Source organism: Canis lupus, chromosome 23 (genome assembly GCF_003254725.2).
Source record: "Canis lupus dingo isolate Sandy chromosome 23, ASM325472v2, whole genome shotgun sequence".
In the NCBI taxonomy this organism is placed as follows: Eukaryota; Metazoa; Chordata; class Mammalia; order Carnivora; family Canidae; genus Canis; species Canis lupus.
The window spans coordinates 25,650,228-25,669,571 of record NC_064265.1 but is presented as its reverse complement, the minus strand read 5'-3'; the positions used below and the strand labels follow the sequence as shown (position 1 = coordinate 25,669,571).

At 34.8% G+C, this 19,344-nt stretch overlaps 1 protein-coding gene across 19 annotated transcripts in view; it reads right to left on the bottom strand.

Annotated features, from left to right (window-relative positions):
* The window catches only part of TBC1D5 (TBC1 domain family member 5), a 544,381-nt gene that overhangs the window by 82,329 nt on the left and 442,708 nt on the right, over positions 1-19,344 (bottom strand). For all 19 annotated transcript variants that reach the window (XM_049100069.1, XM_049100071.1, XM_049100072.1 and 16 more), the window contains one exon: positions 3,567-3,652. In XM_049100069.1, the coding sequence (XP_048956026.1) occupies positions 3,567-3,652 (86 nt within the window). The remainder of the gene's footprint in view (positions 1-3,566; positions 3,653-19,344) is intronic.

The following is a 19,344-nucleotide window of genomic DNA, read 5'->3' as shown; positions in this document are numbered from 1 at the left end:
GCGTTTGTTTGCTTGAGGAATAGTAAGCAGGTCAGTGTGGCTGGAGTCCAGTGAGAAACAGGAAGAATGGTGGTAGCAAATGGCGTGGGAGAGATCATGTAGGGCTTACCTTGCAGTCACTGAAAAGGCTTTTATCCTATTTTATCCTATATATTTTGGGAAGTAATTGAATGGTTCTGAGCAGCAGAGTGATAGGATAAGCCTTCCATTAATCTGGCTGCTACGTGGAAAGGGTCTATAAGAAAGTGAGACTGTAAAAAGGCTTGTTAAGAGACTAGCAGTGACTTGGTATTAATAGTACAGAGAAAAAGGTGATTTCTTTCAGGATATACTTGTTTTTGTTTTTGTTTTTTTTTGTTGTTTTTTTAAAAGATTTTATTTATTTATTCATGAGAGACAGAGAGAGAGAGAGATAGGCAGAGACACAGGCAGAGGGAGAAGCAGGCTCCATGAAGGGAACCTGACATGGGACTGGATCCCGAGTCTCCATGATCATGCCCTGGGCTGAAGGCTGCCCTAAACTGCTGAGCCACCCGGGCTGCTCTCAGGATATACTCTGAAGATTTGTTGATGGACTTGATGAGTGATATAAGAGAAAAACAAGTCAAAGGAAATTCTAAGGCTTGATCAACTAGATTGGCTACTTATTGTAATGGAGAAACACAGGGGAATATTGGATTTGTAGAGGTATAATCAGTAGTTTAGTTTGGAAAGTATTAAATTTGAGATACAAATGTGATATCCCAGAGGAAATACTGAGTAAGTGGTAGGACATGAGTTTAGTTCAAAGGAAGAAGTCATATTAAAGATACAAATTAAGGACCCTTCAGTCATAAATGGTATTTAAAGCCATGAACCTGGACTGAGATCCTTTAGGGAATGAGTACAGTGAAGAATGGAAGTCTGGAGAGTGTTCTAAAATTTATAAGCAGAAAAGGAGGATCCAACAGAGCATGGCATGAGATGGAATGGCCACTGAGACAGGGTCTTATGTTTCTTGCTGAATTGCATAAGTTCTGTATATATTAATGATACTAGTTTGTCAGTTATACTACAAATATTTTTGCAATTTTCCATCTACTTTTTTGATTCAGTTTATCTTTGACTTACCTACTTAAAACAGTTGTGTAGTAAAATGTACCAGTAATTCCCTTTGTGATTTCTTCCATTACTTTCAAGGTTAAAAAGCCTTCTAGTAACTAGAGATGAGACAGACACTTCCATTTTATTTCTATGTTTTCTTGAGTGTACTTTGATTCAGTTGGAATTTGTTTTGGCATATGATAAAGTTATAAGCTGATACCTTTTCCACAGATTTGTCAGGTTTCCCAACACCATTTATTAACTCTTCTCACAGAACTAGTGAGAAGAGTTAATATGTGTTCTTCACATACTATTTTTCATTTGTTCAGTTTCAACCTTTGAAATTGCAATAAAGGCGGTGAAAAACCTTCCTTCTAGTCATGACAATGATACTTTGCATAAGAATTTCAATGTGCTTACAAGTAATTGCTAAAACAGAACCAATATTTTGGGAAGAAAATGCAAGGACAAAAGGCTAAAGAGAAGAAAGATAAAACATGAAGGGCAGAAAGGAAAGGGTATAGCCCATTTCCTTTTTTGAAAAAAAAGTAGACATCGAAACATGTAAAAGGATAACATATGTATATACACACGTTTTTGTTGAGTAACTTCCCTATGCCAGACATTATCTACAGTGCTCTCAAGTGGTAAGACAATGTGCCTGCTTTCAAGGGGCTTAGATTTTAGTGGGGAAGTTGGGGAGTCAGATGACACATATAGATGAAGTCTATAACTTCAGTGAGTAATGAACACTATGAAAATAAGACTGGGCAATGAGGTAGAGCGCGAGAGGAGAGAAAAAGACAATGGAGAGAGGTCCAGTGGAGAGAGGTCCAGTGGGCCTCTTTGAGGTGGCCTTTGGGCTGAGTTTTAAATAATGCAGAAGCAAGAAAAGAAGAGGGAAGGAGGGGGGCTCCAGGAAGGAGGAAGAGCAAGTGCAAGCATGGGAGTTAAGATAAGGGGAGAATGGAAGGAGTGAAGGTTACAGAGATAGAAAACAGAGCCAGAATGAACACTGGATTGCCAACGGTAACAGGTAGCTTTGGAGGGGTTTACAATGGGGTGTGATATAATCTGCTATAAATTGAGAATTCTTTGGCTGTTATATGAAAACTAATCTGGTGGTGGTGGGGTAGGGGAGAATAGTGCAGAGAAGAAGGGAGTCTAGCTAGAAAGATCTCATAGAAAGAAGAAAGTACCTAAAATACCTTGATCTTTTAAACATACCAAAACTAAATACTTGACCCAATAGGTGGAAATATAAGTAACTAGACTGTAAGATTCCTGAAGGCAGGAGTTTGTGCACTGAGTAGGATCTCTGGTTTGTTCACTATCTCTAATGCCTAGAGTAAAGAAAGTCTGGCATGCAATAAAAATTTGTTAAATTAAATGGACAAAGTGACTGCAGAGAATAACCTTTATTAGTGAAATAAGAATCAGATGAAATGAACAAACAGAAAAGAGCTTCCGAAAAACCTCATTGGCTATACACCTGGTGTCACAATTACACAGCACATCAAAACGTGAGATGGATTTCCATCAAGGATGAGTCATTTAAAAATAATGTTACACTAAAACAGGGTTCAAGACAAAAGTTTAAATTAAACCACTTTCTTGTAAACAACCTCTCACTCCCTAGACCATGAGTTTCTATGTGGCAGGAATTATGTCTTCTTTTTAACTCTCCAAGTAAGAACAGAACATATCATGTGTGTGTACTCCATAAATGTACATTTAGGCTGCTGGAATTCTACTGAAGAAAAGCTAGCACATAGGCAAAATGCTTAAGGAAAAAAATTCGGACAACTTAGCAGCATTTATCATTACTAACATTTTAGTCTTCCAGGGTAAACTTTGAAATTACATTCTAATTTGAGATGGTTCTGGTTTGACAAGTTAACTCTTGAGACATCTGAGTACAGTATTATGAAAGAACAAAACTGTTCATCAACCCTTTATGCCAATGTTAATTTCTTTTAAAAGTAGAATTTTAATGTTTTTTTATTCCTACAGTGACCCTTAAAATTTCTATGTATATAATCACAAATGCACACACAAGATGCATTTATAAGCTTATTGTGTAGTTCTAAAGACAGTTGGGAAACCCAATTTTAATTTTGTTACTGAAATAATTTAAAAATATATTATAGAACTGCCTCTTTTCAATCAACAGCAAGGATTTAGAAAGAGATTATACAAGTAGGCGCAATTTATTCAGGTTTATTAGTGTTAGAAAAATGAAGTTGCCTAACTTCAAATTATAACAAATACTCTTCTATTTTTCTTCTTACCACTGACATCAATGTATATATTTTATAATACCTTTAAAAAACTCAAGATATTTAATAAAGATGTCACTGAATGCATTAACCACTGCTATGCTAAAATCTATAAATTTATTGTCAGCATATGTATAAAAATTCCTGACCACCTCAGAGAACATCTTTGTGGCTCATGACTTTCATCAGAGAAAGAGGACTTACCGGCTTTTATTCATGAGGTCTGCTCCACGTGCTTTGTAATAATCTAAGTTTGGATGGAATTGGTAAGTCACTGGTCTTGGATTTCTCTATAGAAAAAAAAATTAAATATATAAAGCTATTTAAATTACACACTAACACATAAAAGGGATAGAACAATCGTCATATAATACATATAATAACGAAGTTCAATAATTAGTGTGCTTGGGTTTTGCTTTCACTGTTGAAGTTTTACCTTAAATGATCTTAGTCCTGATTAAACAATGAAATTATTTTATATATTTTACTTTTACCGGTCTCAAAGTTCACACAGATTTATTCCTATCATTAGATTTTTTTCCAAGCACACTTAATCCACAGTGTTGTATTAGTTTCATGTGTACAAAATAATGATTCAATAATTCTATATATATTTTAAGTATAGAATTCATCAAAATAAGTGATTTATTTCTGATTATTTTGATCACTTTTAATGACTTCCCAAAATACCATGAGACAAAATTATGACAAACTGAAAAATTACATGAGATGTAACAATTTACCCTTAAGGCCTGAGAGACATGAAGTGTTAAGAAAGCTGCACTTTGGACGGAGAGTAAAAATCTGTTAGTTTTTGATAACCAGAATGCTATATATGCCCACTAGATGGCACACCGAGTCTTTCTTCTATAAAAATGAATGTATTATGGAATTCAGCAATTCTTTTAAAGTTAGAAATTTTTATGTCATCTATTCTTATGTATAAGTTTAATAAGTACCCAGGTAGTGAAAATATTAGCAGGGTACCATCAAAATACAAAAGCAAATTGACCAATGCACACTTTCATAAAAACAGCAATACACTGGCCTTTCTGGCTTTTGATACTTACTCGCAAACATTGCAGAAATATCCTAAGATCATTGGGTCAGGGTTGTCTATCTAAATGTGTTACTATCACTTAATGTGTCTATTATTTAAGTATATCATGTCCATCAGAGGCAAATAAAAATTAAATGAATTCTAGTTTATAAAAATACAGTATGTTAATACTACCACTTAAACAAATACCATCTCTAAAATGTTAAATTACACACATTTTTCATTAAAAGTTTTATAAAACTTATAAATAAATGTGTTCCAGTGTTTACCTGAACTTATGAACTTATATTGCAAGTTAATAATTAGGACTTTGAACTAGAGCATGCCTGTCCTTTAGAGAGCCATATCTAGACACAGAAAGGTCTCATTTTATATTAATAGAAAATTACCAATATGCTTTGATATCAATCCTTAGAGCCATAATCCCAAGGCACTGATATACTTGTATGTGCGCAGGGGTATATAATTGCTAAGGTTAAATAGTTTGAAATTCATCAAGCTAACAAGCTGCATCTTAATGGCCATGATGGACCTTTTCTTTTTCTGCTGAAAAGAGAATATTTACACAGCTCAACCCTTTCATATCTCTTCCAAGTCAGCCCTAATCATCTGACAAAAATGACAATCCCTTGATTTAGCTCCAGCTACTACTCCACTGGTTTGGTATTCAACACAGTTCTACAATAATCAAATCTGAATTGCCTTGATGAAGATAACCGATGCTTCCATGACTACCATACTATTAAATCTAACAGTGCAACTTTTCTCTCTCTAGGAATTACATGGGTTTCCTCGTGGTAACTGATGACAACCTGGACCCAAGTATAATGGGAAAATAAAATAGAAGTGAAAGCCACTGGCAAATTGCCAGTGCATTCATGATTTATTTAAAAAATTAACTTTTGCAGGACTATCTCTCACAACTAATTTTCACTACTTGGAAATACATTTTGTTTTTGCTAATATTTAAAAGGCTTTTCTTTTCTGACTCCCAACAAACTAATAAAAGATTATGTTACTTTTTTGCTAGAAAACAATGAAACAAGGGATTGCATGGAGCAATTTTTTGAAACATCTTTATAAAAAAATGACAAGCAATTCAAGACACGAAGTGCTGATCTATCTAAGCACTTAAAGCCATTATTAGGAATAATGATCTAACTTGAACATATGAATGAGGCTCAAGTATTGCTTTCACAGAGGCCTATTTAAATTCCTAGGAGACTTACTAGTATCAAAGGAAGAGGCAGTTTAAAGTATCTCTGTACTGGGATGGGGAAAAAAAAAGAATCAAAAGATGATGTTGAAAAACAGCATTTGAAATCTAAGAAAATAAAATCAGAGGTTATAGTTGAAAGTTATTCAATAGGATTTTCTAAGAAGATGTTGCTATTACTAAAACATAACTATGTAGACATAGAGATGATCTAGACTAGCACTGTACAACAGAAATGCAACGTGGGTCACCAATGCAAGCTTTATATGTCATCTAAAATTTGCTAGCAAGCACATTTAAAAAATAAAAAAACAAGTTTAATTAAATGTAATAATATTTTATTTGATTCAGTATATCTAAAATGTTGTCACTTTAACATGTAATCAATATAAAAACCTTTGAGGTACTTTACATTCTTCCTTTTGTACCATCTTTGAAATCCACTGTTTATATTACACGTATGGCACATCTTAATTTGTATTAAATATACTTCAAGTGCTCAATAGCCACATGTGGCTTGTGGCCACTGTAATAGACAGCATAGAACTCAATGTCTGACATACACATAAAACAATGTGTGGCTATAAAAATCAACATGTATAAACATGAACAATAAAAAGGGCACAAATACTTCTATACATTAATAATTAGTCTTGACTAGTCTTCATTTGCCTATTCTTCTTTTAATTAAGTTGGTTTTACCTCTTCTGAATAAGGTTTTTTAAAAGTCAAGAAATTTTGGAACAATATCCTTTCACACAGCTATGTACCAAAATGGTAACAACAGTTTCCTTAGGGCATGACATAAAATGAGCATAATTGTAACTTAACACAACTGAAACATTTTAAAAGAGATACTTGCTTTTCTTATTTAAAAGGATTTTTCTCCAAACAAAATTTTACAGATGTAGAACAGTTCTGATTTCTAATTTTTAAAGATCTGAAATTTCCTCTAAATTATGAACCAGTAGAATTTTACATAGACAAACTCTGTATGTAAGAAAGACTGGACTCTGTGACAGTTGTAATTTTTCATCATGCAGGACATGTGATATCAACAGCCTTAATAGTATATCTTTGCATGGGCTGGAACAATTACTGATTATTTTAAATCCATTTTCACACAGATAGGATTTTGACTTTTATAAGCTTTTCCAAACCAACGTGCATTAAACACACACACACACACACACACACACACTCTCTCTCTCTCTTGTTTTGGGGACTTTTTCTTTGTAAGAAAGACAGCAAAATGGTGATCATAACTTACAGAGGAATACCAACTGTGTTCCATGACCTGGGAAGTCTATATAATTATACATGAAAATGCAGAAATCACAGATTCCATTCATCCTGAATTTACAATGCCTTTCCTAGACCAACCCAGATGGGAGTTAGGATAGATCTTCTATAAGACTACAGCAAGTTAACTCCCAAGTACCACTCACCAAATTCCCCTCTTCTTCTTTTTTTTTTTTTTAAAGATTCATTTATTCACGAGAGACACAGACTGAGAGAGAAAGGCAGAGACACAGGCAGAAAAGTAGGCTCTCTGCAGGGAGCCTGATGAGGGACCAGATCGGATCCAGGGACCAGGACCCTGAGCTGAAGGCAGGCGCCCAACCACTGAGCCACTCAGGCATCCCAACTCACCAAATTCTTAACAAGCTTTTGGAACCCTTCTTAAAGTTTTCTCTTCAATAGTTTATTTTATTTCAATACAAGAAGAATGCTGAAAATTTCACCCATTGCACAGATAGGCTGGATTTTTGGGAGGCATCCTGAAGCCTTGTGGACAAAATGACTTACAGAAGTAGAAACAAGTGGCCTAAGGGGAAGTATATGGGAAAACCAAACCAAATCAAACCCATGCTGTATTTTTGAATTTCCAAAAATGCTTCTGTTAATTTGGCATGATTACAAAATCAATTTACAAATAGTACTAAAATGACTGCAATCAATGTAAGGGATAAAAGTGATTGAAATCTATTTAACCTCTCCATTACAGTTAATGTTCTACACTTCCAAAGTCTATATTATATGCTAGTAAGCTGCTGCTTAATGTAATTTCAGGTAAAACAAACACCCTCTCCCTTACTGATTACGACTTCTAATGGGTGGCCACCTACCCTCTGCTCTTCTCTATAATGGAAGTCATGGATCAGCATATCACTCGCCTCCCCCTGCCACCCTTACCCCTATATAGTAATATTTCAGTATTTTAAGTTTACAGTCACTTAGGTAGTATACAAATACTTAACTGTTAATCCGCACTAAGTACAACTAACTATAAAGTGCTATAGGAATAATTAACTACAAGATGACACATGACAGTTTTCCTTGTTCTGACCCTGAGGAAACCAAATTCATGCGACAAAGGTCATTACAAATAGTACTTTCCAGATTCATCCCTCAACTAAAATCATCCTCACTTGAAGATGACTATTTCCTTTTGAATTGTTATACAGAGACCACCATGGAAGGTATGAGTCTAAAGTATTCATCCTGCTTGGAACAACACAATGTCTTTCAAAGGGCTGGCTATTTACAAATAAATGTAGAACTGACAGGAGCATAAAAGAAGCAATTCCAGTGATCTCTTTGATTTCAGGGATCCTTGTTCTAATTTATGAATGTACCAGGAGGAGTTAAAGTTGTATGTGAAAGACAAAGGGACTAGGGGAAACAGAACATCACTAATCTGCTTTCGCATTGGGTTGCAGGGCAGAGGAGGCAAAGGATCAGGAGTCCCTGCGGCTTCTGCTGGGTGGGATCCCTGCTCCACTCACTACTAGCTGAGCCCCTGTGTTATGTCAGCCACACTCCTAGCTCTAGTGTCTTTTCACTGAAAATCTGCGGTAATGAACATTAAGTGCACAGCACAGTGCCGGGCACTTGATAAAAACTCCATGAAATGGAAGCATGATTATCTCCTGGTAACACTGACAGACATTTGAGAGCAAATTTAGCAGTCTGACAACTTAAAATCCTTGATAAGCTATAGGTAAAGAAAGTGACGTTTCATGCTTTTGAGAATCATATATAAACTAAGGATAGACTTTTATCAAACATTACACATTTTAAAAACAAAAAAAATAATATTAATTATTTAAATATTATTTAAATATTAATTATTAAAAATAAAAATAAAAACAATATTTAAGAGAATATTTCATGCATACTTGATTTCCTTTGTAGGGAGAAAAGCTGTTTTACTTCTCAGAGTAAGAGTACATGCATTTATAAATTAAAAAAATTGTAAAACCATATTAATGCACATTTGCTTGCCAGCCTATGAGGTTATAATCATTAAAGTGATTTCCTACAATATGTCCAAATTATTATCACAATTTTACCTTAAATTAAACTGATAAAGTTCCTGTAGCATTTGTTTAACAGAAAAAACTGATTTTTATTTATAATATACTATATGTTTGGCATGAAGAAAAGAAAATATTTGACAAATGAAGAATTACTTAGTTTTCATTTCCCTATTATCTTGCTACCAACTCTTAATTTTTAGCATGCCAGATTGGAAAAGAGGCAAAATTAAGGCTCAGAAGGAGAAGCAGCACTGGAAAAATATGTCGAACATTTCTCTTTGATGAAAAACGAGACTCTTACTTTAGTGAATATGTTATTGCCTCAATGCTGGGGGAAAAGCAACCGTCATTAGAAAAACGAATTGCTCAGCTGTTTATAAGCAAAAAGCTCTGGGGGAATTTCTTAGGACCCCAAGGGCAAAGCATTACAGGGTTATGCAAACATATGTTGCAGGTGTTTTAGGGGAGACAGGTGGGCAAACCTCAGCCACGGAAGAGGAGGTAGTTTAATACGCTGCAAGTGAAACGAGAGAACCCAAATGCATCCAAGTGCGGGGATGCCATGGCACCAGTGAACTGGAGCTGTAGAGTAAAAACTCTCCCTAAAATTATCTCGTTAGTGCCAAGCAAACAGAATTTTTTCCCTTCTTGTAGTTTTATAGAAAACAAACACTGCCAATTACTTTTTTTTTTTTTTAACTAAAGGTATTTTAAACCTGGAACAGAACAGCCTGAAATAGCGATAATTATCCAAAAAAAGATAAGGATGAAGTATTGTTGCCTTTATTTAAACAAATATTCCTAAGGAGACAGTTTGTTGTAATATCCCCTCTTTGGTTCACTAGGCAACATTAGATTTATCATAATTCTCCTAAAGCCTAAGATATTTCTATATTAAAATGCTAATTTTGTCTTTTCTTTTGCCTGTAATTAAAGCTGGGGAAATTTGTGATCTGATATTCACTGATTGCTAGAGGGTCCACCAAGGTCTCACTATTTCTGTTTCTTATTGCCACATATTGCCCTCTTCATTAAAATTAAATAGAGTAACACATTGGATCAAAAAGGCAGACATTATAATCCTAAATGCTCACAAAATTCCCATTTAAGAAAAAATATATATTAAAATAAGTAGTATTATCTGGATATTAATGTCAAATCTAGACTTGTTACCTTATTTCCTTCCTCATTATTTAGCCAAGAATTCATTTTCTTTTTACATTACTTATTGAGACAATACTCATTTTACTAGGCATACCTATGTATAAATGGTATATTGAGCCATGCATTCCTTATCTAAACCATCTTTCCTTTATTCTTTATTTTTCCTTTATTCTTTAAAACAACCCATAATCATGAATTAAATATTAAGTTCTTAGTATAAAATAAACTCGCAAAACTACAAATGTGGAAAAATAAAGCCTAGTTTTATTTCTTTGCAATATTACAAATCCAAAATGTAGATATAAGGCATCCATCAAGTTAACATAAAAAAAAAATCTTGGTAACAAGGTTGTAAAGTAGAATATTATTTCAGTACCGGAATTAAAATGACCTCTGGTTTGTATACTAATAACTCTGATGTATTTGGATAGGAAATACATATTATGAATACTAGGTATTAAGAATCTTAATGCAATTGACAGAAATATTCAGGTAATTCTAATCTATGCATCTATAGATGAAAACTTAAAAAAAGAGAAAATTTAAAAGGCCTTTAAAAAGTTAAAAAAAAGGAAGAAAAAATCATTAATTGGGTAAAGACACAGACAAAACCTCTGAAGCCATGCCAGCCTCATTTTACATACTGAATAAGCCCAATTCCCTAAAGTGACATCCCCATCTATACCCTGGCAAGCCGAGATCTCAGATGGCAGAGAAGCATTTTAAACCACCTGTGCGTTATGCTCGACTGTAGATTCACACAATAAATAGACACCAAAAGAGAAATAAAATTTTTTCCTTTTTTAAAATATATTTACATTTTTGAATTTAGCATGCAGGAAGATGCCAGATTAACATGTCCCCCAATACATACACACATATATATATATAAATATGCAAAGTAGCTTAGGTCTACATGTTTTCTTTGTTACTAATACTGGGCCTCAAAATATTACTTTTTGATAGCTGGTTAGCTCTTTTCAGCAATACCGAACTCTTCACCTTTTTCCTTCCTTAAATGTGAGCAGGATGGGGGAGAAATGTTAATTGAATGGTTTAAGAAAATAGGGAAACCCATTTGTCTTTGCCCAAGAAGGGTCCCCAATCTTCAATGATATAAAAGAAAAAGAGGCAATCTCAAAAAATATTTCTAAATATTTCAATTTAGAACTTAAACTAAAATCTTTGATATGAAAATTATCATTGTAAATTTTTATCGTTAGAATTGTTAAAATAAGTTTAAACAAGTTTAAACAAAGTATCATTAGAATAGAAGCAATTTAAAACTGGCTTAAGGGCCTTTGAACCCCGAAGAGTAAGTCTACGTGACCCTATGGGAATGAGAACCCTGGTTTGAGAAATTTTGCTCCCATCTTCTCCCTATCTTCTTCCTTTTCATTATCTGCTTTGCAATTGCCAAGGCAACAAAACCTAAGATCCTGCACAATGAGGCCTGGTGAAAGGAAGCCTCACTTCTAATGCAGTTTTGGGAGTAATTTCAGTGATAAAAAACATCTTTAAATTAAAAATTCATTTATTATATAAGTCCACTCTTACAAAGGTCACTCACACTGTATTTTTTTGTGATGCTTTCCAATCTAACAATGAAGTATCAGTACTGAACTTTAAAATGTCTAAATGAAGAAGTCAGAAAACCACCATAAATAACAGCCAGATTAGATACACGTTTCTGAGTGAGACCAATCTCTACTTAAGAAAGTGTGTCAAGTTAGACTGCTGAGAAAAATCCCTATAGATGGACTCTTGCCTTTCCTGATTATTTTGTTCAAGACCTCATATATCATTATAAAGAAAAAGAACACCGGTATCAGGTGTGAATTTCTCTTAAGAGTAGATAGTGTCATAAAACATTTTCTTTTTAATCAGTAACTTTGGATACAGACCAGTCTTTAAATCATAGCCCCTTCAAATATCTAGTGATAATAACTGGCACATCAGAACACCTGGGATGTTAGAGATGCTCAGTGGCTGAGCATCTGCCTTAGGCTCAGGTCATGATCTTGGGGTCCTGGGATTGAGTCCGGCATTGGGCTCCCTCCAGGGGGTCTGCTTCTCCCTTGGCCTATGCCTCTGCCTCTCTCTCTCTGCATCTCTCATGAATAAATAAATGAAATCTTAAAAAAAAAAAAAAACCTGGCATGTCAATTGCATGCTGCTCATATGACAGACTATGCTAGGGGTTCTTATCTTTTTTGCGCCGTTGATTGCTCTGCCTTCTGGTGATGACTTTGGCCTCCTTTTCAGAATAATGTTTTTAAATATATATAAAAAAATAGGTTTATAAAGGAAACCAATCATGCTGAAATGTAGTAATCAAAATATTGAACAAATTTATAACAGTGAAATGTACTTTTATATTAATGTATTAAATAAGATACAGTGGCTGGTCTAATCATTACTATAATTTAGAAGTACTGATGAATGTAAATGGTAGTTCAAGATATCTTCATCAACTGTAATGTGATATAAAATATCTGTGATTGTTATTAGTGAAAATGTTTGAGGTGTTGTCAATACTATTGCAGTTTTTGTCTTCATCCCTAGTTGAAGGAAATAAAACTAAATTTTAATAAAAGCTCAGTGAAATAGTTGTAAATCTTCCCCATCCAAGTTCTCAGAACCTCCTGAATCCCATCCACAGACCACTTGGGGACTTTTCTCAGAAACCTAAAAGGTAGCTATGCATAACAGCTTTCATCTTGGGAGGTAGTGTCTTATGGATACCACTGGATTAGTTTATTAACCTTTTCACTGCACAAATGTGTGCAGTAATAGTCAAATATAGAACAACTGCTATAGCACAGGCAGCTCTGAAGAGTAACTGCTGTGCCAGGCTTTAACCCTTCAGATGCTGGATTTCTTTACTGACATCAAAGTACTTCAATATTTTAACAACTGGCATGGTTGTAACACCAGATGACTGCCAGCCCTGGAGAGAAATAGTAATTAGGAGTAGGGATGTTTAGAAATATAGGTTTCAACCTGCATAGCAACCAGTACTTTACCAGAATGTGAAGCGAGGCTACATGGGGGGTGAGGGTGAGGATGATGAAGGAATGCTCCATGACAGTGAAGCAAGCTACTTCCGCAGTCCCCTTTTTCTGTACTAACTTCTCTGATTTCTCTAATTTCCCTATTTGTGTGGAGTAATCGACAGCACTCAGATTTGTAGAGGGAGGTTTTGTAAAGTGGGGCTGTCTATTCATCTATGTCTCCCCTCCCTCCCTTCCTTCCTTTAGAGCTAGCTGAACTTTTTTTAGTCTGCAGCCAGAAATGCTCCAAGAAAATAACTCTTTTAAGAGGCCATTTTTTTTTCTTAAGAATCAAATCATTTAGTTGAGGTCCAAGACCCCCCTGGCTGGAACTCTGAAGCAGTGAGATGAAATAGATGTTTCATACTTTGTAGTAATTCAGAAAGAATGAGAAGGACTTAAGTAATCACTCCATTTAGGTTAAGAGGAATCTTTGGAGGCCATTCCTTCTCCAGTAGTTATTCTCTGTGGAAGTACAGAGCTCTTATTTCCTGGTGGACACTGCACTGAGAATAACCTTGAGAGAGATGACTTATTATATGAAAAGAGGGGAAAAAGTAGATAAAAGCAAAGTATAATTCTTTTTATGTATTTTTAAAAAGAAATAGTTCACAGAAATTGATGAGATGATCTTAGAAATTCATATGGGAATGCAAGTGACTCAGAATATCTAAAATTATCTTGAAAAAGATAAACAGAATACATAGACTCATAATTCCTGATTTCACAACTTACTACGAAGCTACCATAAGACTACATTGTGGTACCACACTACAGTGTGGTACTAACATTAAGGACAGACCTATAGATCAATGGAATACAATTGAGAGTCCAGAAATAAACCCTAACATTTATGGTTAACTAATTTTTGTAAAGGGGTATGACAATTCCAGGGAGGGATAGAATAGTCTTTTCAACAAATACAACTGGATATCCATATGCAAAAGAATGAATATGGACCCCTACCTCACATCACACACAGAATTAACTCAAAGTAGATCACAGACCTAAACATAAGAGCTAAAACTAACAAATGCTTAGAAGAAAACACAGGAGTAATAATTCTTTGTGATTTTGGGTTAGGCAATGATTTCTTAGCTATGACACCAAAACTCTTAAGGAAGATTGATAAGTTGAGACTTCACCAACATTAAAAACATTTGTGCTTTAAAGGATACCATTAAGAAAGTAAAAAGATCCATAGATGAGAGACAATATCTACAAATCAGTTTTCAGGTAAGAGTCTTGTAACTGGAATATACAAAGAACTCTTATAACTCAATAATAAAGTGACAACATAATTAAAAATGGGCCAACAGTCCAAAGAGATCTTACTCTAAAGAATATGTACAAATGGCCCATAAACACATGAAAAGATGTTTATCATAATTAATCACAAGGTAAATGCAAATCAAAGCTAAAATGAGGTACCATTTGATACCCATTAGAATGGCTATAATAAAAAAGACAGAAATAACAAGTGTTGCCAAGAATGTGGAGAATTTGAGTCTTCATATACTTTTGGTAGGAATGTAAAATGGTGTAACCACTTTGCAAAAACAGTTTGGCAGTTCTTTAAAAGGTTAAATGTAGAATTACTATATGACCAAGAAATTCCACTGCTAGGTATATATCCAGGAGAAATAAAAATATGCCCACACAAGAATATACACAGTAAGTGTTCACAGCAGCACTATTCATTGTAATAACTACAAAGTGGAAACAACCCAAATGTCTACCAACTGATGAATGGATAAACAAAATGTGGTATATCCATAATAGAATATTATTTGGCAATAAAAATAAAGTATTAATACAAGCTACAGCATGGATGGACTTCTATAACATTATGCTAAATTAAAGAAGCCAGTCACCAAGGACATATCATATAGTATGATTCCTTTTATACAAAATATCCAGAATAGGCAAATCCATAGGAACAGAAATTAGATTAGTCATTGCCTAGGGTGGGATGGGGGCAGTTTTAAGTAAGGGGGAGAAAAGTAGAGAATGACCACTAATAGGTACAAAGGTTATTTCGGGTATGATGAAAATGTTCTATAATTAAGATTATGGTGATGACTATACATCTCTGTAAACAATACTAAAAGCCATTTGGTGGTATGCTTTAATGAGTGATTTTTTAATTGTATGTAAATTATATCTTAATCAAGCTGTTAAAAATCAAGAAATATGATATCTGTTGATAAATGAACACACATTGCATGTGCTTTTCTTTTCTCATTCCTAGAAGGAGCAAAGAAGTGATGCAGGCAGAGGAGGACTGGACACAGACTTTGTTTTTCACTTTGTATTTTTTCATACTTTCGTGATTTCCTTAACATGTGTCATATTACTCCACTCCCATCTTTCTATTGATGGGAGTTATCTCTACAATGGGTTTATGTACAGGGACCATTCGGATTTCTTCTTTATACTTCTCTGCACTAAACTAAAAACAAAACTTATCCCTTTAATGCTACTTAAATAGAAGATAAAATGTATGTCTTTCTCAGTTTAGTTTTTATACTCATATCACACATATCATAAGTTAAATAAATACGCAGAACACTTTACAATTCTGGCTGAAGCTGTCCTTTTGTTTTGTTTTTTTTACCAAAAGTCTATCATACAGTGTTGTGCTTACTTTTCTTAGTGAATCATTTTGACCTCTAGTAGAACTGGTTCCACATGGGCTTTTGAAGATCTGGGATTTCAGATAAGACTGACCCTTGAAGGTCATCTAGAAGCCTCAAATAGTACCAACTATAAAATTTCACTACAAACTAACACATACACACATGTGTAATCTTACAGATCTGGCAATAACTCCTTGTGAATATACCCTCAATTTCAAACCTTCCCGTCTAATCTTTTTTATAGTCATTTTCCCACTATTACCTCTCTGCACAAGAACTCCTAAACCTCCATCTTCGGTATCAACATTTCAGACTGCTTCCTACATAGAACCTTGGACCAAGGATATAAAAATCTGGACTGAGCAAGTTCTATCATCCTGCCTTTTCCATGACTTCTGTGGCAAGGCCATAGTGCTGCATGACCAGACCCTCTCTGTAGTTCAGACATGTCTAATTTTTGCCTTGACTATTCCAAGTCTCTAATCTTGTTCTTATGTGATCCATACATACGATGTCACCAGAATCACCTTTCAAAAATATAGGCCTTTTTTCTTTTTTTTTTTTTTTTACTACCTTCCTCAGTTCAGAATCACGTCTCAAATGCAAATTGAATAAAATCCCAATTTCTTAGCATGACATTCAAGGACCTCCATGATCTGGGCCCTAAAGTACTTCTCATATTACCCCCTATATGCCCTACATTTCACTCACAACGAACTATAACATTCCCCATATCTCCAGACTTCAGGTAAGCTGTTCCCCCAGGTTAGATCTATCTACTCACTATTCTCTTTTTGAAATTCTTTCTTATTCTCAGTTCAAATAGTACCTCCTACATGAAGCCTTTTGTGAATTTCCATATTACTCCAGTAATTCCATTCTGACAGCATACTAATTTTAAGTTAATTCTGTATGTATTTCATCTTGTCTTGCATTATACACATCTGTTAGCTATATACATGTCTGCCTTCTGCGAAGACTGTAAGTTCATTGAGGGCTGAGCTCATGTCCAGATCACCAACATATAGTCAGTCTCTGCCTCCAGCAAAAAGTCTGGTACATGGTACGTGCTCAGTGGCGGTCTATGAACTAGATAAACCAAAGAGTTTGCCAGAGTCTGGCTTTTAAAGAAATAGCTGCAGAGGTGATATCATATCATATATAGACTCCATCAAAAACTACTAGAAGTGATAAATGAATTCAGTAAGGTCTTCAGTAAGTACATTTATGTACACTAATAATAACTATCAAAATGCACTAATAATGAAGCATCAGAAAAAAAAATTAAGAAAACAATCCCATTTACAACTGCACAAAAAACTCAGCCAAGGAGATGAAAGACCTGTACTCTGAAAACTATAAGACACTGATGAAAGAAACTAAGACACAAACAAATGGAAAGATATTCTATGCCCATGAATTGGGAGAACAAATGTTGTTAAAATATCCATACTGCCCAAAGTAATCTACAGATTTAAGCAATACCTATCAAAATGCCAATAGCATTTTTCATAGAACTAGAAAAATAATACTAAAATTTGTATGGAACCACAACAGACCCTGAGTAGCCAAAGCAATCTTGAAAAAGAACAAAACAGGAGATACTACAACCCTAGATTTCAAGATCTACTACAAAGCTATACTAATCAGAACAGTATGATATTGGCACAAAAATGAACACATATATCAGAACAGGACAGAGCCCAGAAGTAAATACATGGTTTTAGGGTCAATTATAATCTACAACAAAGGAGGAAAGAATATGCAATGGGAAAAAGATAGTCTCTTTAACAAATGGTGTTGGCAACACTGGACAGCAACATGCAGGAGAATGAAACTGGACCACTTTCTTATATCATACACAGAAATAAACTCAAAATGGACTAAGGACCTAAAAATGAGACATGAAACTACAAAAATTCTAGAAGAGAGCACAAGCAGTAATTTCTCTGACACTGACCACAGCAACATTTTTCATATGTCTCCTAAGGCAAGAGAAATAAAAGCAAAAATAAATTATTGGGATTAAATAAAAAATTTTAAAAAACTGCACAGCAAAGGAAACAATCAATAAAACAAAAAGACAACCTATTAGATAGAAGAAGATATTTGCAAATGATATATCTGATAAGGGGTTAGTATCCAAAATATACAAAAGAACTTACACAACTTAACACCAAAAACCCCATAAATAATCCAAATAAAAAATGGGCAGAAGACATGAACTGACATTTCTCCAACGAAGATATACAGATGGCCAACAAACACATGAAATGATGCTCAATATCACTCATCCTGAGGGAAATGTGAATCAAAACAATGATGAGATATCACCTCACACCTGTCAGAATGACTAAAATCAACAATACAAGAAACAGCAAATGTTGGTGAGGACATGGAGTAAAGGAAAACCTCAAGCATTGTTTGTGGGAATGCAAAATAGTGCAGCTTGTGGAAAACAGTATGGAGGTTCCTGAAAAACTTAAAGCAAATTACCATATGATTCAGTAATTCCACTCCTGGGTATTTACCCAAAGAATAAGAAGACAATAATTCAAAATGATATATGCACCCCTAATTTTACTACAGCCTTATTTACAACAGCCAAATTATGGAAGCAGCCCAAGTGTCCATTGATAGAGGAGTGGATAAAGAAGATGTGGTATGTACACACAATGGAATACTACTCAGCTATAAAAAAGAATGAAATCTTGCCATTTGCAAAACATGAATATATCTAGAGAGTATAATGTTAAGTGAAATAAGTCAGTCAGAGGAAGACAAATACCATATGATTTCACTTATGTGGAATTTAAGAAACAAAACAAAAAAGAGACCAAACAGGATGCCTGGGTGGCTCAGCAGTTGAGTGTCTGTCTGCCTTTGGCTCACGGCGTGATCCCAGAACCAGAATCAAGTCCCACATGGGGCTCCCTGCATGGAGCCTGCTTCTCCCTCTGCCTATGTCCCTGTCTTTCTGTCTCTCATGAATAAATAAATAAAATCTAAAACAAACAAACAAACAGACTCTTAACTAGAGAAAACAAATTGGTGGTTACCAGAGGGGAGGTGGGTGGGGTATAGGTGAAACAGGTAAAGGGGATTAAGCGTATACTTATCCTGATGAGCACTGAGTAATGGGTAGAATCATCAAATCATTATATTAATTATACTGACATTAGAAAAAAAAAGTTTCAGCAAAGTACAGTGAAATATCTTGACTTGCAGGTATGCATAAATAATGAAAGGCTCAGAGAGGAGGCATTTCTTAAATGCCCACACAAGTACTTTCCTTTTTTTTTTTTTTTTTAAAAGATTTTATTTATTCATGAGAGACACACAGAAAGAGAGAGAGGCAGAGACACAGGCAGAGGGAGAAGCAGGCTCCATGCAGGGAGCCCGACGTGGGACTCAATCCCAGGTCTCCAGGATCACACCCCAGGCTGCAGGCGGTACTAAACCACTGCACCACCGGGGCTGCCCACACAAGTACTTTCCTTGTATGAGACCTGAGGCTGAAGATGCTA